Source organism: Dipteris shenzhenensis, chromosome 2, assembly GCF_047967505.1.
Source record: "Dipteris shenzhenensis isolate YYH24624 ecotype China chromosome 2, Dip_SZ_1.0, whole genome shotgun sequence".
Lineage (NCBI taxonomy): Eukaryota > Viridiplantae > Streptophyta > Polypodiopsida > Gleicheniales > Dipteridaceae > Dipteris > Dipteris shenzhenensis.
Genome location: NC_141597.1, coordinates 28,248,939 through 28,272,660, shown reverse-complemented (window position 1 = coordinate 28,272,660; position 23,722 = coordinate 28,248,939). Strand labels below are relative to the sequence as shown.

Below are 23,722 nucleotides of genomic sequence, written 5' to 3'. Positions count from 1 at the left end.
AGTTTTTGTCCTCCATAACAGCTCCATAGCTTGAGACATAAAGGCCGAAATATCTCTGGAGGACCAGTGTAGCAAAGGCAAAAAAAACTGAACATAGGACATTACAATAGACTGTACTATTCTGAGCCTGACATGAAGTGGCCAAGTAGAGATTTTCCAATATTCCAGTTTATGTTGAAGTCTTTGGAAGATCCATTTTAACTGCTGCTTCCTGGTGATATGCCAGCCTATAGGATATCCCAAATGCCTGACAACATCTTTGGAATGCACTATCTGACCTGGCCAGAGAACAGAATGCCAGTCACATTGTTTTAGGGGAAGCAATTTAGATTTGTCAAAATTGACATGCAATCCCGCTGCTAATCCATACAATGATAGTGTGGTCATAAGCATGCGAACTTCCCGAGGAGAGTTCTGTGGCATAAAGAAGGAATCATCAGCATATGCCTGTGCCAAAAAAGATGCAGCCCCAGGGATTTTAAGACCAGCCATCTGTCCTGTGTTTGTAAGATGATCAAGATATGTCAAGAGGGGATGGGTCGCAATGGCATAGAAGATAAAATCCCATTGAACAGTGTCAAATGCTTTAGTAATTTCTACCTGCAATATGAGCACATCCTGATGCGAATACTTAGCATATTCGATTGCAGTCAATGCATTGGAGATATTGTCATGGATTTGTCTTCGCGGCACAAACCCATATTGATGAGGATGAAGGCCCGCATTCAATATCCCGTGGAGCCTATACACAATCATTTTGGCAATGAGTTTGCAAACTACAGGCTGAAGATTTATGGCTGCTTCTCCAAGGGTCAGTGCCTGGTTATACTTTTCATCATAATGCATTTACTACATACTGGGCAAGACTTGACAGATGGTATTTATTTTACCCACAACAATATGCAGATTTTACCCCTCATCTATTCATAGATTTCTGCCCCATTATGGATATATCTGCAACTTGGTATGCCACTGGATGATTTGCCACCTCTTTCCAGGAGATTACTGCATGTTAATCAGGCTTATCTTCGACATCAATATTTCCAGCAAATGATCAGATCTGCAATTCATCCCTTGCCCTTGCATGCTCAGGAGGACATGGATTATGCTTGGCACAGTTTTGTCTCTCGTATACAAAATGTCATTAGAGAGTATGGAAACTGGTATATGACTAAATGGAGAAAAGAGGTTAAATGGGCAAAAAGGACAGCACAACAATTGACTGAATTTTCACATTTAAGGCCTCTCTCTGAATCAGAAAATGATTCCCTTTCACATGCTCGGATCAAACTGACTGATAATGATCAAAGGAAATTGAACAAATGGCAGATTAGAGCAAGAATGAAGCCCCTCATGGATAAGGGCTGTTCATCAAAAGCCTTCTTCCAGGGCCTGCATGCTACTCGAAAGAAAAACTCATGTCTAACGGTAAGGAAGCTAGATGGCTCTTGGACGCACTCTTTCTCTGATCTCCAAGATGAATGCCACAATTATTTTCAGAAATTGTTCTCTGTTTCTGGTTCCCCATCAAATCAAATCACTGATGCGAGGACTGAATTCCTTCAATATGTTTCTGAGATAGTGGAAATGGATGATGCACTTACATTGGAGAGACCTTTTACTGACACAGAACTTGATAATGCATTGTCCCACATCAGCAAATACAAGTCCCCTGGTTGGGATGGCCTTACGGTCCAATTCTATATTTCTTTTTGGGATGATTTGAAAGAGGTCCTTTTGCAAATGATCAATGTTGCCTGGCACACACTCACACACACACTTTTTTTTTTTGTAAAACCAAGATACTTATATTATGATACATTCATTTACATCTGGGCAGAGCTCAAAAGAGAGCCAAAGCCCTATCCATCAAAAGCAGTAAAAGAAAAGCTGAATACAAGAAACATCTAAATCTTCCTCATGTAAGGCATCATATAAAGACTGCCGCAATGAGGCTCGGAAGAACTCATATGGCTGCTGAAGTGGATAATTCAGATATGCTTGATTGCGCCATAACCAGAGGGTCCATAAAGCCCAGTATCTGATCCAGTGGAAGAAAAGAGAATACTGTGATAAAGAAGCTGACAGTTTGCCATATATCCAGAAAAACCTGTAGAACCTGTGAGCTGGGAATCTGAGAGATAAGAAATAGGAGATTCTGTCGAGAAGGTCTCTGGAATATGAACAAAACCACAGTAAATGCGGAATACTCTCAGATGTAAGATGACATCTTGGACAAAGGGGCGAAGCTATCCTTCTTTGAGCCAATTTGACCCCTACTGGAAGAATACCAACAATACATCGCCATAGAAAGAGTCATTGCTTCAAAGGTATTTTCAAATTCCATATCAATTGCAATCTTCCTTTCCACCAGGCTAATGACTTGTTCAAATGCCATAGAGAATTAGCATGATGGGCAATCCAGGGAGGAGGTAATATCAAACGATAAGCCTGTATAGAAGTCAATAAATTCAAAGGCTTAGAGGATATGCTTGTATTTGAAGACCAAAGGTGCCAATCTTGAAGCCTGTCTCTGACATTCAATGTCGGAATTGGAATCAGAGGGAGTAAGAGATCAGCAATAGCTTTCCAAATGGGTCGATGATGCATCCCCAAATTGTATTGTCGACATGCTACTGGAAAAGTGAGAATATTTCCTTGCATATCCACTACGACATCAATGAACCGGATACCCATTTTCATAAGATTGTAAGCTCTGATGGGTTGTTGAACAGCAAGGGAGAGGAGAAGACAGCACTCCAATGAATACTTTCCATTCTGAGTGAAGAAGCTAAAGAAGCAGGATGGGGAGACCATTTGATGTGAGAGAGTACTTGCTTCCAGTCCTGAATCAAGGAATTAGAAAATGGACAACGAGGGATTTTACCTTGCAATTTGCCAAGCACTACTTCCGATGGATCAACTAGCCAGTGTCCATAAGCATTAGTGCTCATCTGTCCACACAAAATTGCCAACATGATAGACCAAGGCTGCTCTTGTTCAAAAAATGTCTTGAGCATAGTGATCTTTCTTGCCAACACATGAAATTTGATGTTGATTATATTCAAACCACCATGCATTCTTGGTGAGTAGAGCAAGTCCATTTTGAGCAGCCGTAAAGTTTTTTTATGAAGCTTTGTTTCCCAAAAAATCTCCATGGCTTGAGACATAAAGGAAGTGAGATCTCGAGATGACCAATGTAATAGAGGAAGATAGAACTGGACATAAGCTAGAACAATAGACTGGACAATTCGAAGCCGTACATGCAGAGGCCAAGTGGAGATCTTCCAATATTCTAATTTGTTCTGAATTTTGTTTGCCACCCAGGACATTTGTTGCTTATTGCTGATTTTCCAGCCAATGGGATAGCCCAAATGTCTTACTATGTTTTCCGGATAAACAATCTGGCCTGGCCACAAGATAGCATGCCAGTCACAATGCTTGAGTGGCAAGAGTTTTGATTTCTGAAAATTAATTTTAAGACCAGCTGCTAACCCAAATTCTGAAAGGGTATCCATCAAGAGGCGAATCTCCAAAGGACTATTCTTTGGCATGAAGAATGAATCATTTGCATAGGCCTATGCAAGGAAGGGTCGTGAACCAGAAATCTGAAGCCCCTCTAGCTGTCCAGTATCAACCATGTGATCCATATAAAGTAGCAAAGGGTGTGAAGCAATGGCATAGAGCAAAGCACTAAGAGGGCATCCCTGTCGAACTGAGCGTTCGAGAGTCCAAGACTCAGACAAATGATTCCCAATAAAGCATTGTGCAGTGGAATCTGAGTACAGCCAATATATGACATTAACTAGCTTTGGCCCAAAACCAAGTTTTAACATGATTTGAGAAATATAATCCCACTGTACTATATCAAAAGCCTTAGCCACATCCACCTGCATTGTTCTGAATATTTTGCATATTCCATTGCGATGATAGTGTTAGAGATATTGTCATGTATGTGCCGTCTAGGAACAAAACCATATTGCCTGGGATGAAGGCCTTCATGAAGGATATCCTTTATCCGATGTACCAACATTTTGGCAATCAGTTTGTATATAACCGGCATCAAAGTGATGGGTCTCCAGTCGTCCATAGTCTCACATAGAGGTTTTTTGGGCACAAGCTTAACCAGACCATGCTTCCAAGCTGAGGGAAGATGTTGAAGCTGCCAGGCTACATTTATAAACTGCAGAATTGGACCCTTCAGTTCAGGCCAAAAGGCTTCAAAAAATTCAACCGTCAGACCATCCCAACCAGGGGATTTATGTTTACCCAAATGCCTAAGAGCTTCATCCAATTCAACATCCGAAAAAGACATTTCCAGCATTGAGGCTTTTTGCAAGGAGACAATAGGAGAAACAAACGCAGTAAATTTGTTACGGGCTGAAATAACCTGAGGTGTAGAAGATGGTGGCTGAGAAAAGAGAAGCTGAAAATGATCCAAACATTGTTTTTCTAGCTGAGATAGAGTCTGGGTCCAAAGGCCGTCTGGTTTCCTGACCCTCATGATAGATTGGCTTTGTCTATGTGCATGTAAGTTTCGAAAAAAAGATTTCGAGGAACAGCCCTTATCTAGCATAGGTTTAGCTCTGGCCCGGGTTTGCCATTTGGACAACTTGCGTTTATCATTGGCATCAATTATGGAGGAAGCACAAGACAATAAATGCTGCTCAGAATCAGATAGAGATCTTTGATGACTAATCTGTACCAAATACTGCTTGTATGATTTTGCCCACTAGATATGCTGTCTGGTTTCTGCCATGTACCATCTTCCATATTCCTTAATGACATTTTGAATACGATGTATGAAAGAGGTCCAAGCAAAGTCCAGATCCTCCTGAGCATGGGAAAGCAATGGTCTGCAAGCCAATCTGATCATATGCTGGAAATTTTCATGAGAGAGATATAATTGATTGACCTGTAAATTTCTGACTGAAGAGAGCTGTAAGTCATCCAGAGGCATACCAAAAGAAAGAATGAGCCATAGTGGAGTATGATCAGATAATTGCTGTGAATAATCAGTCCGCATTTGACATGTAAATTCATCATATTGCTGAGCATGAAGAAGATAAAATCTATCAAGCCTGGCCCAATATTCTGTGAAAGCATTATGATGATATGTAAATCCCATAACTGATGGGTGAGTTGCTGTCCATAAATCTGCAAATTGAAGAGATGATGTCATATGTTCCCATTGCTGAATTTCAGAAGGCAGCATATGGGATTTATGTGTAGTGTTGTCCTTCCAGTGAGGAGAATTGTTGAAATCACCACAAAGTAGTGCATTTGAAGACCAAGGATATTGCTTGATGGAGTTCCACATTTGAGCTCTTGAAGCTGAATTTTGAGAAGCATACAAAGATCCTATTTCAAAAATCTCTCCATTAATCATACATTGGATAATCATCCATCGTCCACCAAGATCATTATATGCTATACAGGGTTGCAGATCATGTCTGGCTAAAATGCACAGCCCAGAGAATTGTTCAGATCCTGAATAAAATATAATGGGGTTGCTTGGAGAGGTAGAAGATTGTCTTGGAAAAGGAGCAGAGGCATCCCAATTACGAGATTGGAGAGGTCTCTGTTTGAGGGGCACCGTCTTCTTTGCAGTCTGCCATCCCTCATGAGAAGATGGGTTATTTTCCCCTAACTTGCTTTTTCCTTTATCCTTATTTGGAGCTGAATTGGCCTGGCTCCCTGTATGAACTGAAGGCTTTGCTCCTTTAACGTCAATCTTTTCCACATATGTCTTCTGACCTCCTTTGTTAGATGGCAGAGGGATAGCTGCTGGAGGAGGTGGATGAAGGATAGAGGGACACTCTAAAGCAAGATGCCCAAACTTGTGACAAGAAAAACAAGCTCTAGCAAAAATGCCCCATTTTAAAGTGAAATATTTTTTTCCCAAATTAACACCCTCAATCTCAACTGCAATAGAGGAGGGGGTCGGTCTATCAGTATCCCACAAGATGCAAAAACGATTTTTATTACCTGTGGGACAAGGAGGACAGATCACTTGTCCCAATGTCATAGCTAAACCTGGAAGCTCTGTTCTCATGTAATCTGGAAAATCAACCACTTCAACCCATACTGGGCAGTGATGCTTGATGAGGTTCTGATAGTTCTTATTAGGGGACCAGGGCATAATATGCACCATTTGTCGACCAAAAAATAAAGGAGACATTTCCAACATCTTTTGTTTTGTCAAGGCATCCAAAAGATGTACTTCATAAAATCCTCGGGAGGCAAAATAGACTCCTTCTACATAGCATCCACCTAGGAGAGAATTCACCCATTGTCCCACATCATTAGTAGAGGGAATTTTGCCTAGGAAAAAGATGATCACTGCAGTTTGAGAGAGCTTCTTCAAAGGATGCACAAGAGAAGGCAACTTCATTTTGTAAGTGAGTTCCGGAGTAGGTTGAATCCATTCCCTTCTACTTTGTTGAAAATCCTCATTCAATATATCAAACACATAGGAAGCATCTTCAGAAGAAGGAGCTATGGGGGGAGAGGTTTCCCGTGCTTGTCGTTTGGGTTCAGGAGAGAGTGCTCTCTTGACATAATATTTGTTTGCTTCTGCCATGGAGGCTGAGGGATTCAACAAATATCAAGCGATGAGAAAAAGAGAGGGCTGAAGCACTGTACTGATGAAAGGAGAAGCTGGCAGAAACTGTACGGGAGGGACACCGGAGTGTGGTACGTACAGATGTACGGTTAAGCAACAGAACAGTACGGAATATTGACACAGAAAAGCTGACAGAACTGTACGGAACAGAGGCGGTGAGGGGACACGATGGGGCTATAGCTGTACGGAGGAGCTAGGGATGTACGGATGTACGGAGGCCCTGTACGGAGATACGGAGAAGAAGACTGACCCTTACGAAATACTGAAACAGAGAAGATAAACAGAAATGTACGGAAAAGAGAGGCTGATGGGATACGAAGGGACGATACTGTCGGAAGAAGCAAGGAGGTACGGACGAACAGAAGGAAGTTGAGAAGGAGAAATTCGATAGCGAGGAGAACAGCAGCGGGTTCAGACAAGGCGTCGTAGGGATGAGCCGAAACTGTACGTACAATGCCGTACAACCGTACGTCGTCCGTACAGATGTACGAACGGAAAGGGAGCTGAACGAGGACCTGGCTCTGCGTCGACCTCCTCCCTCACGCTCTCTCGTCGCTCTCACACACACCACACACACACACACACATTCCACACACACACACACACACACACACACACACACTTTTTTTAAAAGTGAAATCTTATATTTTTGTGTGAGAAACCCCAAAAAGAGGTAAAAACCCACCAATAAGTACAAAGGAAAAATTTACAAGTAAAGCCTCAGAGCAAAAGTCATGAGACAGCCAAGTAAAAAGTTACAAGATCAAACTGGAGGAGGATCAAACACAACATCCTCCAGTTTAAGATTGTTGCTTTGTAAAAAGAGATGCATTGAAGAAACTGCACTGTCAATAAAAACCACATGTTTTTTGCCCTTGTGATTCTTCTTAATATAAGCTGGCACCCGAAATTTCTGAATCACAGGGTCAAAAACCTGTTGCAACATGGGATGAAAAGTAACCTTAATTATTTTTGCCAAAATATTAACAAAAAAATTTAAGCTTAAAAAAGTACCCTAGATTTTTCTTACATGCATAGTTTAGGGCACATCTGCATCCCGAACAGAAGAAGACTCTGGCACAGGCATCAGATGCAAAGGAGCTGGATCAACATCTATATCCTCAGACAAAGGAGTTGCATCTGATAAAGCAGGACTCAGCATGTCAACAGAAAGAGATTCTGGCACAGTGACCATAGGCAAAGGAACATAATCATCATCAATACACTCTGATAAAGGAGCTGCAACTGGTAAATCATGAGCCATCATGTCAGCATCACCCAGATAAAACATGTGCATCATCCCGTATAATCTCCTCTTGAACAGGCAACTCCATAGCTTGAAGAGAAGGAGGCTGAATATGCTCCACAATAGACTGATCCTGAGCTTCCTCAGCAAGAAGAGTAGCCTGAGATTTAACGACCTTCCGCGGCTTTGGAAAGGAAGCTAGAGCAGAGATAGGAGGGGAAGGAGGAGGAACAGGTAAGGAAGTAACAGGAAGCATGGATCGAGAAGCAGAAGGGCAAGCACGAGCATAGTGGCCAACCTGATGACACCGATAACAAGCTGTAGGAAAAGTAAAGTGCAGCCGGATGCGCAAGGGATGAGCAATGTCCAAATCCAGATCCAAAGAAGAAGGCATTGGCTGCACCATATCCCATAAAATACATATGCGAACATCTCGAGTAGCCTGTAAGAACTCCGGTCTCGGAACATGTAAAGGCCTCCCCAAAAGCGCTGCAAGGGTAGGAAGATGCTGAAGAAGAGGCAGAGGTAAGCGCTTTGAGGGTAATCCAGATCGGACAGTGAGTCAGAAGAGAGGCCGACGGATCGAAACAGATCCTAGGGCATCGCATAAGCAAAAAAATCAGCCCCCAAGAACACCAGCACGATTGACTAGTCGCTCCACATCGGTTGAAGAACAGTGAGCATAATAGAACCCTCTGTGCAGAAAGACAAAGGAAGAAATACAATCCGGACCCGTTGCAACTTCTGCCCAACGACGAAGATGAGCTGCAGAGAGAATCGTGCCCATAAAATAAAGACACACCCCAAACTGCTGAGCCTGACGAAGACTAGAGACCTTTGGGGCAGAATCCAAAGAGCAAACAAGGGGAGAACCTGAAGTAGGAACTTCCGTGACTGAGGCTGCACATAGCTGTCGAAGAAAATCCAATTGGAGTGAAGAAGAAGGACCATCCGCAACATCCAATTTGGCCGATTTGAAAGAATGCGAGGGAACCAAACCACCATGCTTCCGCCGAATAAAAACACATGCAGGAGAAGGCAAGGCAGAAGGAGGGGCTGATGTTGAGAACACAAAGGAATCTGATGAGGGAGCAACAGGAAGAAAGGAAGAAGAAGCGTCATGAACAGGTGGAACAGGAAAAAGCTGTACAGAGGGAAAGAGAGGTACAGCCAGGTTAGGTACAGCCTGTACAGACTGAAGAGAAACATGAGATAGGGCAGACTGTACGGACGAAGCGTTGGCAGCAGGCTGTATGGACGGTGCAGGACAAGGGAATTGTACGGGCGCATTAAATGCAGGCTGCTGTACGGATAAAACAGGTATGGAAAGAAATGGGGGAGGAGACGGGACAGAAACATGATGTGCAGGTGCAGGCCGTACAGACGGCTGTACGGACTGCAAGTTGACAGGCTGAGAAGGTACGGACAGTGAAACAGCAGGCTGTACGGACCTTGAATCAGAAAGCTGTATGGACGCCGGGGCTGGTACGGATGAAGAGACAGCAGAAACTGAAGATGGCGAGGCAGACAGGGTACGGACAGGGAAGGGGGAGGTAGAGGAGCTCTCCATCACGGACACGCCACACACACACACACACACACACTCTCTCTCTCTCTCTCTCTCTCTCTCTCTCTCTCTCTCACCCCCTAGCAGATTTTCTTGCTTTTCTTTGGCACATGTTGCCTCCACGTATAGTATTGATGCCTAAATTTCAAAGACTTACATGCTTATCTGTTAAACAGTTCATGTCTTTGCTCTGTGGTCGTTGGTGATTATCAACGCTCAAGGGGGATTAGGGTTATTATTTCATGTGGGTCGTCATGGACCCAATATGAGATGATCTTTTGTAGTTGACATCAAGTGCAACAATGATGGAAGAATGTCGTGAGAAACATGAAAGTTGCAGTTAGTGATGACTTATTGTAGGAAGTGGCAATAGAAAGGAGAAAGAATTTCAAAATACTACCCACATGGGCAACATGTGAGAAGAAAGAAAGTTACAAAGTGTTTGTTGCTCTAATCAGAAAAAGAAAGGAAGGCTAATAATAATTTAGCAAAAAACTATATCAGAAAGTCAGTAAGAGTAAAATTTTCTTGTAATTTGCATCTTCTTATTATCATCATCTGTTAGATTACAAGAAAGCATAGAAAGCTGGGAAATTATCAATGCTCATGGCAGAATTGTAAAGCTTCCTGGAATTGTCTAAAACTCATGAACCAAAATTGTGGAGGATCATGGAAACTAATGAACGCCATTGCAGAAGTGCCATTCCTCAATTTTCTCCTTGATCACTTGTGCTTCGCTCCTCTCAAGCGTGTTTGTCTATGGAATGTTTGTTTGAAGCTCTACTCTAAGAGTCATCTTCAATAGGTGAAGTTTTTTCCTTTGGGCAAGGCATTGTGCTTTGGATAGAATTATGACTCTCAATTGTACTTGTTGTTGGAGTGCTAGAAAATTCAGATTGGAAGCAGTAGACAGTTGATTAAGGTATATAAAAGCAAACTTGAGGTTTTTTACTCATTGGATTTGATTGTGTTCCACATGGGTTTTGTGCAGGTTCTGGTACTGCTTTTACTGACATCTGGTAGAGACCCTGGTATAATTCCACGAAGCCCTCATCCACCAGAGCCGGATGATGAATCTGTAACTTCTCCTGCTGACTGGGGTGGAGGGCAGACTCCACGCTTGAGGTTGCCTCGTACTAAGGATGTGGTGGTGAATGGAAATACAGTGAAAGTGAAATACTGTGATACATGCATGCTGTACAGACCCCCACGCTGCTCACATTGCTCTATATGTAATAACTGTGTCGAGAGATTTGACCATCATTGTCCATGGGTTGGCCAGTGTATTGGAAAAGTAAGTATGTTTCATTCTTACTTGATACTGATTACAAACTTTGTATTCCTTAACTGTGAGACAGCCTCTGTTTGTGCTGTATTGTGTGAAAAGGATGAGCCTTGGCATGTGCCAGGGCACATCTAGATATACGTTCCTGCTGTATTATTGGACATGCAAATTTCACCTTGTGAAGTTTTCAACCATGTTATGGCCTGCTGATATTGCAATAAATTCTTTCTATCTTAAGAGGTGCATTGCCCTATCAGCTTTCTTTTCTAAGCATCTTTTGCTTAGAAATGCTCTTTTAGGAGAGAATAAAATGAAATACTATAGTCTTCTCAAGCAGGTTAGCATGAACACCCACCATTGGGTGCTGATGACTTCGATCGGGATGTCATAGTAGCTAGTCCTTGCTATGCATGATAGAGTTTACAGTTTTCAACCTTGTGAGTGACTTCATGAGATTGAAACTGCACTATTTGTTGTGTTTTCAAGGGATGAGTTTGGGCATGTCCCTGGATTTATCGAGATATATATATTTGTGTGAAGGCTTCCATTCAGTTAGGCTGCATGGTTATGTTTCTGGAAAGGCTTTTGCTACTTCTTTTTCCCCTCAAATAATTTAAATCAATCTCAATCACAGACCTCAGATGAAAGATTCTTCAGCCAAAAAGTTTGGATTGGTCTGATGAGGATTTCTGCCTGTCAGTATTTTGAGGTTGTGGCCTGAATGTTTTTTTGATCCTGGAACTCCACAGTTTCCAAATGGCATCATGTCATTAACTGGTTGGCATTGGAGCAAAAGCAATATGCAGGCAGTAGCATCGATATGAAGAAATTTGAGTGAACTGTTATAAAATGATTATGGGGCGATGCTTGTAATGGATTTGCTCTTGGCAGGCTATGTATGAAAGTGGTTTCTTTGTCCTGTAAGTCCAGTCCTACACCTTTGTCTCACCTGTGGAATACTTGGTGACTTGCTCAATGCAAGTTATTCAGTGTAGCGCGATGATCTTTTGATGCTGCTATTGAATGCCCTAATTGTGGTAATGAAAAATTCGCTTTCAGGAATTGATGTTGCAGCTTGGTATAGTAAAATTGGTGCGTTTTTCATATCAAGAGGATTGATTAGAAATCAAAATGAGCAGGGGTTATATACTTTGAAGAAAGATGAAAATCTGACAATTATTACAGGTGATGTGGATGATTGGACTATGGCAAGCCATAGGAGGGAGATGATAAATCATGTCAAGGCAGACTTGTAGAAGCACTTCGACATAAGAGATTTACAGGAATTGCATTACATTTTGAGGTGGATAGAATGGGAAGTCTTTTTCAATCAAAGGTAGTCCAATCAAAATAGTTCATAATACCTTTAAGGTTGTTAGTGAACAAGTCCAAGATGCTACATTGTATCGGCAAGGAACTAGCGAATTGATGACAGCAACTAGGCATTATATCAGGTTTGTAGTAGGCTTGGTCAATTAGTTTATGGTGAGCATCATTAGATCTAGGTGAAGAGGATCTTCAAGTATCTCAAAGGTACAAGGGATCATCAATTGTCATATTTGAATGAACCTCACGGGATTTTGTGATGCGGATTAGAGTGGAGGTAAAGAGGCAAAGCCAACAAGATCTTTCTCTACAAGTACACACGAAGGCGACATAGTTTCCTCTTTTTGTCTGAGCCTCCGAGCCTCCCTGTGTCTTCATTCATTGTGTCTCCGAGCAATTGCTGATTAGGGTTCTTAGTCGAGTCTACATCTATTTAAAATCCCATCTCGGATTGATTGTGCGCTCCAAAATGATATTTTATGTCATGCAATTCTAGATTATTGTGGCTTCAAAAGCCAACATATTGCTTTATCCAAGTGTCCTTGTGAAGAAATATGGTCACGAAGGCTTCTAGATGAACTTGATGCAGTCCAGGGGGAAGCTATTACGATCTTTTTGTGACAATACTTTTGTAAGAATCCAAAAGAGCATGGGAAGGCCAAGCACATCGATATTTGTTGTCATTCCATTCGGCATCTAACCAAAGAGGGAGAAATTCAATGTATCCATTGTTTCTATGAAGATCAGCCGGTAGACGTGTTCACCAAGGCATCGCAGAGGTTAAAATTTCAAACCCTTAGAGACATGAGACCTTCAGCTGCTTCCTCGTCTCTCCTTTTACATGAAACCGGCAGCATATGCACACTTAACTAAAAGGCTCTCTTCATCGTTCAGACTACAGAGACATTACGTTTCCAGAGAGTCAAAGAGAAGTGTGTTCAGTTTGACCAATGGCCCTATATCAAGCACTTTTTGGGCAATAGACCTAAGAAAAGACGAGTGGATTGGCTTTGAGGGACTTACCGTTATGATGCTCTCTGGCATGATCCAAGGGAAGTGTGTACTCCACATGATATGATCCTAGTAGAGTTTGCAGTGAGACATGCTCATACAAATGCCTCATTCTAGATATTACTAATCTGGATCGAGTCAAACAGTTTGGCTAGATAGATGCATGTCAACTGGGACCACTATGGATGGCCTTGTGATCAGCTATGCATCTCGTAGTTGAAGGAGACCAGTAGTGCTAGTACACACCAATATCTAGATGGTTCTGATTGGAGGGCATGTGTATCGATCATTTACTGGCATATCGGTATTCACAAGACATCTCTTTCTTGCATTTGACACAAGAACTCATTGATGACCTATGTGTCAATCGTATGGCCTCTTTTGATTTCAGCTTTCCATCCTACTTGTGGACATACATTAGTACATATGCAAATGGAGTGAATTCACATATGCAAATTTCACCTTGTGAAGTTTTCGTCCAAGTTGCGGCCTGCTGGTATTGTGATAATTCTTTCTATCTTAAATGGTGCGTTGCCCTATCAGTTAGATTTAGATTTAGATGCTCGTTGAGGAGAGACTAAAATGAAAATGTTTAGACTTCACAAGCAGTTGTAGCTTGAATGAAGAGATTTTGGACTACCTTTTGATTAGCCTTCTCCTTTAATGCTAGCCTTCATCATGGCTGAGTCTGCCCTTCACCTCCGGAGTGCTGACAAAAACTCAGTACGAAGACTTTGTATAAATGGATGCTCAAGTATGTGTGGGTGTGTGGATTTGTATGTGTGAGAGCATATTTTTATACTATGGTCTACACCCACTGTTGGGCGTTGATGACGTCAGTGGGGATGTCATAGTAGCTAGTCCCTGCTATGCATGATGGAGTTTATGGTTTTCAACCTTGTGAGTGACTCTCATGAGATTGAAACTGCACTATGTTGTGTTTTTAGAGGATGAGTTTGGGAATGTTCCTGGATTCATCTAGGTATATGCTTCTGCCGTATTAGGGGACATGCAAATTTCACCTTGTGAAGTTTTCGTCCAAGTTGCGGCCTGCTGGTATTGTGATAATTCTTTCTATCTTAAATGGTGCGTTGCCCTATCAGCTAGATTTAGATTTAGATGCTCGTTGAGGAGAGACTAAAATGAAAATGTTTAGACTTCACAAGCAGTTGTAGCTTGAATGAAGAGATTTTGGACTACCTTTTGATTAGCCTTCTCCTTTAGTGCTAGCCTTCATCATGGCTGAGTCTGCCCTTCACCTCCGGAGTGCCGACAGAAACTCAGTACGAAGACTTTGTATAAATGGATGCTTAAGTATGTGTGGGTGTGTGGATTTGTATGTGTGAGAGAATATTTTTATACTATGGTCTATACCCACTGTGGGGCGCTGATGACGTCAGTGGGGATGTCATAGTAGCTAGTCCCTGCTATGCATGATGGAGTTTATGGTTTTCAACCTTGTGAGTGACTCTCATGAGATTGAAACTGCACTATGTTGTGTTTTTAGAGGATGAGTTTGGGAATGTTCCTGGATTCATCTAGGTGTATGAATTCACATATCTAGTTGGCGGACAAATTGATGGAGACTTGGACCATCCTCATTAGTTTAAAAGTAGGCCTGTCTCCTAGGGAGCCTTGCAGGCTAGAAATGCATATGGAATTGCAATTTTGCTAGGGCTGCACATGAATCTTGAGGAAGTGATCCTGTAGAATCATGCAACGAAGATAGTCTTGTTTGGAAGTATTATCCACTAGATGGGCTGTTGAACTTTCATGGACTGTCTGCTTTGTTTTTCTTTGTTTTAATTTATGGCATTGCACGCAATGTATCTTCGGATGTGATTCAGGTTTGACTTGTCATGCTTTTAAGATGGGAGTGCACATTTCTGAGGAGGGTTTCATTATCCCACCAGGGCACACCCAGATTCACTTACCACACTCTCTTAGTGTTGTGATTGGATAGTTCCGTGTGTCATCGCATCAACTCCGTATTGAGAGTAGGGGAGCAAATGGGATTCCCAGGGAGAGTCGTATCTATACTTCCCAGTGATCGGCATGAGGTCAAATTAGAGGAGCACTTCGTCTTTCATTGCCCAGTCTACTATGAGATTCGTAGAGGATACCACTGCCTTTTGCGAGAAGGGGTCAAGAGTCTGTCTAGACTCATCTCATACCCAGATCAGTGATGCTTGGCCGCTTTCATTCACGTGGTGGTTCGACATAGAGAGCGTATCACCACACCACGGAGACCTGAGCAGCCCTTAATTGGTCCATCCCCGAGTATGATCACAGAGTTCTTCCAGTCAGAGCATGTTGCCCCATGGCCACAGATAGCAAGAGAGGCAAAGACCCCGAGATCAAGATGTGGCACACTCGACAGAGGACAGATGCACGAGGCGGTCCGACAGAGAGAGCGTCTTATCAGACCACGGAGATAGGAGCGGGCCTAAATTGGTCCATCCCCGAGTATGATCATAGAGTTCTTCGAGTCAGAGCATGTTGCTCGCATGGCAACAAATAGCAGGATAGGAAGAGACTCCGAGATCAAGATGCGGCACACTCGACAAAGGACAGAGGCACAGATCACACTCACTGACATCTCTTCCATTTTTAGTACCTTTATGCGCTGTCCCTGTAGAGAGGGCTGCCATAGTTGTCTCCAAAGCTTGTTTTCCCCATGTGTCTTCTACTTCGCTCTTGTAGGCATGGTATCTTTGCTAACTTTATTCAAGTATGCTAGTAATCCTTCTCTGTCCTTCCTTTGACCTAATATTTGATCTTGTTGTTTTCCTTGCAGGTTTGGAGCTGCTAGGTGCTGAAGCCCTTGCTGGATGGGTGGAGGGCTGGATGGCCTTGCGTAGCAGCCCTAATACCCTATGGGCTAGGTGGGGGTTGAGAACACCGCCCTGGGCCTATGCTTGCAGGCCTTGAAGGCGCTTGGGGGTGTGGGGGCTAGTAGCAGGTCCCCGTGACCTGCTTTGCGGGTGCTTATGCGCGCGCCAAGAGGGGAGGCTGGAGCAGACAGCTGCTCCGTGAGAGCAGCTGCAGCCATGGCGGGGTCAAGGGCCAAGCGTAGGGGGTCGCGGCACGTCAAGAGCCAGGCGCAGGGGGTTGGGACAGAGTAGTAGCAGCAGGAGGTGCTGTGACGGGATACGAGCAACAAGAGGCACCATGACGGGGTTAGTAGCAGGTCGTCCAGTTGGGGAGGGGGCAGAGAGAGAGAGAGAGAGAGAGAGAGAGAGAGAGAGAGATTTTTAAAGTCTTCGGAAGACCAATGGGTCTATGAGATTGTGAAAAACCTGGTACAAATGAGAGAGAGAGAGAGAGAGAGAGAGAGAGAGAGAGAGAGAGAGAGAGAGAGATAAATATTAACGTCTTCAAAAGCCCTCGTAGGACTATGAGACAAAGCACACACACCAAAAGCGTAAACACAAAACATTAGTTATAGACTGAGAGTCTCTTGGGAGTGCATATAACCAATTCCAAAGTTATAGATTAGCGTCATGATACTAGGTGAGATAGTCAGCCTGTATTACATCAGTTTAAGACTGAGAGTCCTTGGGTTTGGATTTAAAATCATTGATAAGTGCTTTTCCCTCTTTGTAGACAGCCTATTTCCCTTCTTTGCGAGCGTCCTTCACTTTGTTCAATTCTATGGACTTCATCTTGAGCTGAATCGGGGTGTGCTCCTCTGATATCCATACCTTGGTGCCTCTCAACTTATTTGTTTGCATGAGAATCATGATTCTTGCTTTCCTGTTATTGAGTACCACTTTAGCTTGTGTCCCAATAGGAGCCACAATGGTTATATCCTTTAGGTCCCATTCAATCTGAGGGGTTGCTGATATGATATTATCAAAATTTTCAGCCAGGCTCCCTTCATGCCCCAATGCGTAGACATTAGCCACCCTCTTTTCTTGTTCTTGCACCTCTCCATATACTTCACTTTTGTTGATTTTGCTGTCCATTGTTGCTGAGATTTCCTCTTTGACCGATTTGACCTCATTGGTAACCATGTCATGTACTTTGGTTACCAACTGTGGTGCAGGTTCTGCTTCCATGTGTATCTGTAGTATTTCCTGTATGATGTTTTGTTTGCCATTGTTCTCCATCTCCTTCACTTTCTTCCTGAGAGCTGCAACCATAAATATAAGCTCCCTTACTTCCTGCTGTAGAAAATATATCTGCTCCTGTGGGTCTCAGCCTATGCAATCACCAGGTATACCCTTGTACATATGCAATTTTTCCTTGTTGTAGAGGGCTTATTTAAGACACAAGTCCCACTGAAGGGCTACATTGATGCTGTAAAGCTATCCATGGCTGAGGCTACGGGTGAGACTGCACTGTAGAGGTTATGGCTGATCTGTCCCCATGATATGGTTCTATGGAGACTATTGTGTATGCTGCTGAGAGAGCTGCACAGGTTATTGGGGCTGGTGTGGGCCTATCTCAAGCCGCTGTGTGACTGCATTTATTGTGGCTGAAGGTGTGTGGTTGCTCATGCTGCTACAACACCAGGGCATGCTGCCGGAGGTGGAGGCACCGCTGGAGGGGCTACTAATACTTTGGGTCAGGGGAGGCTCCTGGGGGAATCCGGAGGAACTGTGGAAGATCCAAGAATGAGAGAGTACTGGTGGGTTTTATAGGTATAGGGCTGCTGACTAGCATACGCTGGTCGGCTGGTAAAGAGCAACCGTTGACCAAGTCGTCAAAAGTCAACATTGACTGAAAAGTACGTAAACGTTATTGATGGAAAAAGTCATCTCTGCATTTTTTGACCTGCTTTGTTTTCCGAGTTTCATAATATTGGTTCTGTCAGAGTGATACATGCCCAAAACACCTGTGCCACAACATGCTCACTGAATCTTGATCACGAGCAAAACATTGCTTGTGACTCATTCTGTCCAAGCACAATGAAAACCTTGTTGAAGAGGCTAGAATGTTTAAAGCTAGCATAGTCCAGGGATTTTAAGATGAACATGAATTTACGAAAGAGCTGTTTCAACATATTCCCAAGCAGGTAAAAGCACTCTATTGAAGGAGGTAAGAGCCACGGAATGTTTATGCTTGTCCACTGCATTCAAGGAATGAGAACCAATAACAATTCTTTGAGGAGGTTAATTATGCCACTCAATTTAAAGGCTCCACCATGGTTGGATAATGTGTCGAAGGACACTTGTTTTATTTCACTGTGTAAACATTGTACATGTTCAGCTTGTGCAGGCTCTTTCATTACAGTATAACTGTTATTGTTTCTGCCGTTGTAAAATTCCTCTGTGAGTTCCTTTGTTTTGTGTTTGTACTGTGACTCTCTCTTGGCGATTTCTAAATCTCAAGACATTGTCATGGTCTCGTCCAGCTGTCAAACAAAAGGTCAATCATGTTCTAAGACATGTCACCTTTTGAAATTCAGAGAAATTACAGGTTCTTCTTTATGTTTGTCTCTTCGACGACTCTCCTATGCATTTACGTTTTCGCGTTTTCAGCACTGCTTATCAAGTTCCTCATGGATGGGGATCCGGAAACAGGCAACACCCGCACGGTGTGGCAGGCAATGGCAAAGTCTCCAGCTTCTGTGGTTTTAATGGTCTACTCATTTATTGCTGTATGGTTTGTGGGGGGACTTACAATTTTCCATCTTTATCTTATCAGTACGAATCAGGTATTTATCTTGGCTTTCCATAAGCTTTTTATGTTTTAAATAAGAGAGAGAGAGAGAGAGAGAGAGAGAGAGAGATTTTATTCCTGTTTTTTGGAAGATTTTGTTTCTTGACTTGCTTGTTTATTTTTGCTTAGTCACCTTTTTCCTTTTTCCTTTCTTCTTTATTTCTTGTTTTCTCTCTTTTGTTTATTTGATGTATTTTAGTAAGCATTGGGTTTGTCCAAGAGACTTCGTGGGTCTTTAGAAACCCAATATAGCTGCTTATGCTTGGGCACTGATGACGACAGAAGTGTTGCTTTGCTTGCTAAGTATGTCTTCCTTTTGTTTTTCATAAAAGTTTTTGTTTACCTCTGTTTTCTTCTCTTTCATTTTCTCTTTTATTCTTTGTGTAGGTTTTTGGTCTTTAGAACAACAAAAAAATCTAAATTTGTATGATTGGACATATTGTAGTCTTACAAAGGTATATATTTATCAATAAGCTTGCATCGAGATGATAAAGGGATGAATTACAATAAACATTCATGCTTAAATCATGCTTTTGGGACTGGAAGGACTTGAAGCGCATCTCTTGCTAGCTCTCCCAACCTTTTTGCATTGAAATAATGCAGATCTTCTTACTTGAACAATTGGTTTCTATATGGGTTTTTTGAACCTTTCACATAATAACTCTTGTAATCACTTCCAAACTTCAACTGTTCTGCATGAGTTTACTGTCTTATAGCAGGATTTTGCAATATATATATTTTAGAGTATTCCAGTGCTCTGTTACAGCAGGGCTGCTTGTAGAAGAGGCCTTGAATGCGGCATCTGCCAATCAAATGACTGATATAGAGAATGCATGATCTCATATTTTTGTAGATGTGCTAGACAGGAGTGATGTCCTCCACATGAGTGATGGTAGTTATCTATAACCGATAGAAAAGTTACTCCGAGGACATGAAAAGTTTACTCTGAGTGATGGGAGGTATCTATAACTGATAGAAAACTTTACTATGAGGACACGAAAATGGAGAGAAGTTAAGAAAAGAAAAATGGGAGAGAGACTGCAATGTGAGAAAGAATTGACATCAAGTGCAGTACATCAGACATAGACAATCTGGAAATAACTTACTCACATGTAGGCACTTGTAGTCATGGGCTTAAGTTATAGGGCTTGATCCCATGTTTTATAGATATATATATGTGTGTGTGTGTACATATTTTGGAACATAAAGGGAAAATGATGCTGGAATTTATACAGGGTGATCAGCCTTGGGCTACTATGGTGGGTTATTTGCTATTACATTTGACCACTCATATTTTTCGGCATTGGCAGCCCTCTCAATGGACTTTATGATAGAATATATTGATGGTTAGTTAAGGGATGCCCTTTTTCCTCTCGAATGTTTTCGGATCAGAAAGAAATACTCTCCAATCTTAAATGGCAAGGCTGCACCTCTCCCGAAGGAAACTCCTTACGGGCTGAGAGTTTACATTGGTCCAAGGTGTTTCCTCGTCCACTGGCCTTGCAGGAACCTAGATGATCTTATTTCATTTCTATCCAAAGGAATGCGGTTTGTGGGGGATGTGCTTCATGCTGATGGTACTTTTCCCTTGGCAGTTAGACAGTATGGATTGGGGCTGCATTATCGACCCCTTTGGCATTATTTTTCTCAGATGCTTCAATGTTTCCTATCAGTGTCAAAGCTGGAGCTTACTTCTCGTCTTAAGGATTGGGCTCTATATTGCCAAGGTTCAGGTAGTCCATTATTGTTGGCTGATATCATCGTGGCCAATTGGTACATGGTCTTGATGCCTTCACCGTGGGTATCAAATAGGGCAAATCGGATTTGGGTTATGAATCGTAATCTCAAGTGGTAGAGGAAAAGATTGGGGCAGCTTTGGAGCTGCAAATTGCCACTTTGTCAACATGTCTTTTTGTGGCGAGTGACTCTTGGTGTTTTTTTCCTTTCAGTCAACTCTTGGCACGAAGACATATTGCTCTTGGTGTCTATCACAGATGTTTGGCTTCAAGGGAATCCTTGTCTCACATTTTTTGGCATTGTCTTGAGACTCATGACTTTTTATTCTTCTTGAGCAGCGTCTCTAGGCACGATTTTGTACTGATTGCTTTAGCATTTTTGGCTATTTGGTATCTATCCATGTCGACATGTTTTGACTTTTTCTTCACGTGGGTTCGTTATTTGGAACTTTGGACTATATAGAAGGACAAAAATCATGGAGTCTTTGATGATTCCACTTTCTTGAAGTTTGACTTTTTTCGGACGTAACTACACGACAATCGTTTTATGATTGTTTGTGTGCTTGTCGGATAGATTCTCTCGCTTGCTTGTCTCATAATGCCTTCTTCTGATTTCATTGCATGTTCCTCTTTTGGATGTAATATAAAATGAGAATTTCACAAAAATGTGTGTAAATAAATAAATAAATATTTATATATGTGCGCGTGCGCGTGCGTTTGTGTGTCTTATGTATATACTTATACATACATACATACGTACGTACAGATGCATAGATAGATAGGTAGGTAGACATACATACATACACTTTTTTTGTAAAATGAATTTTGCATTAAGAAAGCATGTATATTCATAGCTGTCCTAGAGTGGGACAGCCACTATTCATAACTAAAAGCAGTAATTAAAAGCTTCCAAAACACACACACACACACACACACACACACACACGCACACACACACACACACACACACACACACACACACATTTTTTAAATTTAGTTGAAGCTTTGATTGATTGTATTACAAGAATAGTCACCTCAGAAAAGAGGCGCTAGAAAATAGATCAACTGAAGATCTCAGTGTAAGCCAAATATACATCCTGATATTTCTGGCGAGTTTGCAAGCAATCAAAGAAAGATTGCTGCAGAGAATGCTTAAAGAAAGCAAACAAAGAAAAATTGGGATCACTAAAGACTTTACAATTGCGGTCTGTCCATAAAGTCCAAAGTGGCCAATAGTGAGCCCCCAAACAAAGAAAAGATGAAACTCCGGTCACTATGGATGAAAACCAAAGAGCCAGAAAAATTTCCCGAAGAGAAGAGTCGGGAATCTCGCTCGTAGCATCTTTCGAAGAGAATCCAAAAACTGCCGAGAAGACGGGCAATGCCAAAATAAATGGAGAAATCAGACATTGATGACATAAAGCAGGAGCAATGCGCCTACGGGCCGGAAAAATTCCCAGAAGCACTCACCATATAAAAACCTGTTGTCGAAGTGGAACCTTGTATGCCCAAAGTTGCCGCAGTAATTTCCCCTGCCACTTAGCTGGACGATGCATTCGCCAAAGAGAATTACCCCTTTCTGAAACCCAGGGTTGAGGCAAAAGAATTTTGTATAATGCAGGCACAATAATCTGAGATAGCCTTAAAGGACGAGAGGAGGAAAGTCAATGTCCAATCATCTAATCTTGGAATTCCGAAGGGGGAATCAAAACCAAAGGCGAAGCGTACAAGTGATTTGCTGCCACAAAGTATGATAATGAGAACCCAAACCATACTGTGTGGCTGTCAGAGAAAAGGGAAGCATAGAGCCATCATCATGAATAACATCAGCAACAGTATTGATCCCTTTAAAAGAAATAAAGTAAGAACAACGAGGTTCCTGTAAAGCAAGTGAAGGCTGAAAAGCTTTGGACCAGTGAATGCTTTCAGCCCTCAAAGAATTATTCATCAGAGACTGTCGATCATGCCATTCCAGGTGAGACAGAATCTGATAGAGAGAAGCTAATTTATCCCAAACATCCTTTGCTGTCCTGCAGGACCGGATGTGTGGAATAATGATTCTCTTGCATGATAAAGCAATGCATGAATGTGCATTTGCATCTCTTGCATCCCATCTTGACTGTTCTTGAGTTGGAAGAGCAGCAGCAGGAGTGCTAGAGGAAGAGACATCAGGAGGAGTACCCCCTGCAGAAGGACCAGCAGTAGAGGCAACCACTGTAGCATTGGCTGGCCTCAGATCAGCCCCAGAAACAATATTCCACAAATGCTTTGCAACAAGAATATGTTTCATGAGATAAGACCACATCGGATAGTTGGTGCCATCCAACTTATCATCTTCATGAAGAACTCCAAATAAATCTTGATTGTTCCCACCCATAGCAAATGTGATATCCTGAAAAGGACCTGAAAACCCAAAAGCCTCAAGGCTATCACTGCAAAAAGCTGGCTGTTTAAAAAATGACAGCAAATATCTACAAATTTCAGACCCAAATCGAAGGGCAAATGCAGATCTGACCCAAATGTGACTATGACAGGCAATGTTCACTGCAAAAAACGGCAAATCTGGCAAAAGCCCCAAATTTAATGAGGGCAAATAGGCTAAAAAGAGGGCAAATGTAGAAAAGCCCCAAATTTTACTGCAATTTTTGCAAATGTGACCCAATGTATGCAAATCTGATTCAATGTCTTGCAGAAGTGACTCAATGTTTGAAAAAATCTGACTCAATGTCCTGCAAATGTGACTCAATGTATAGCCTCAAGGCTTGAAGGTGCAAAAGTATGAGTTACTGTTCCAAACACCAGTTGAAATTGAACTCCCAACACAAAAAACCCCAAATTTTGTTGACCTGAGTGATGACGTGGCACAATGTGACAGTCCTGAACCAAATCTTGAAACAAGTACAACGTACGGCGTAGGTACTGAACAGTCGTACGGAACAGTACGGAATCCAATGTACGGCTGTACGGATGCGAGGTGTACAATTGTACGAAACCTGTACGAACCCTTGTACGGTGATGTACGGAACAGGTACGTTGTACGGGAGTTGTATGGACATCTGCTGTGTACAGTTGTATGGAGCAGCTCCAATGTACGGTGCACAGCATAGGTACGATGTACGGAATAGTACGGACGATATACGTGCAGTTATGATGTATTGAACTCAGGTACGAAAGTACTGAAGCAGGTACGTTTCCACGTGCAGGTACGGCGTGTCAAGTAGGAAAATGTACGGAGTCATAGTCCGTATCTGCTGTACGG

At 42.3% G+C, this 23,722-nt stretch overlaps 1 protein-coding gene across 2 annotated transcripts in view; it reads left to right on the top strand.

Annotated features, from left to right (window-relative positions):
* Positions 1–23,722, top strand: part of LOC147904574 (putative protein S-acyltransferase 7) — an 86,125-nt gene that overhangs the window by 34,105 nt on the left and 28,298 nt on the right. For both annotated transcript variants that reach the window (XR_015542344.1, XM_087387342.1), the window contains exons 4-5: positions 10,430–10,732; positions 18,474–18,722. Coding sequence is in view for 1 of the 2 variants with exons in the window: in XM_087387342.1 (XP_087243468.1) it covers positions 10,430–10,732; positions 18,474–18,722 (552 nt within the window). In the remaining variant the exon portion in view is untranslated. The remainder of the gene's footprint in view (positions 1–10,429; positions 10,733–18,473; positions 18,723–23,722) is intronic.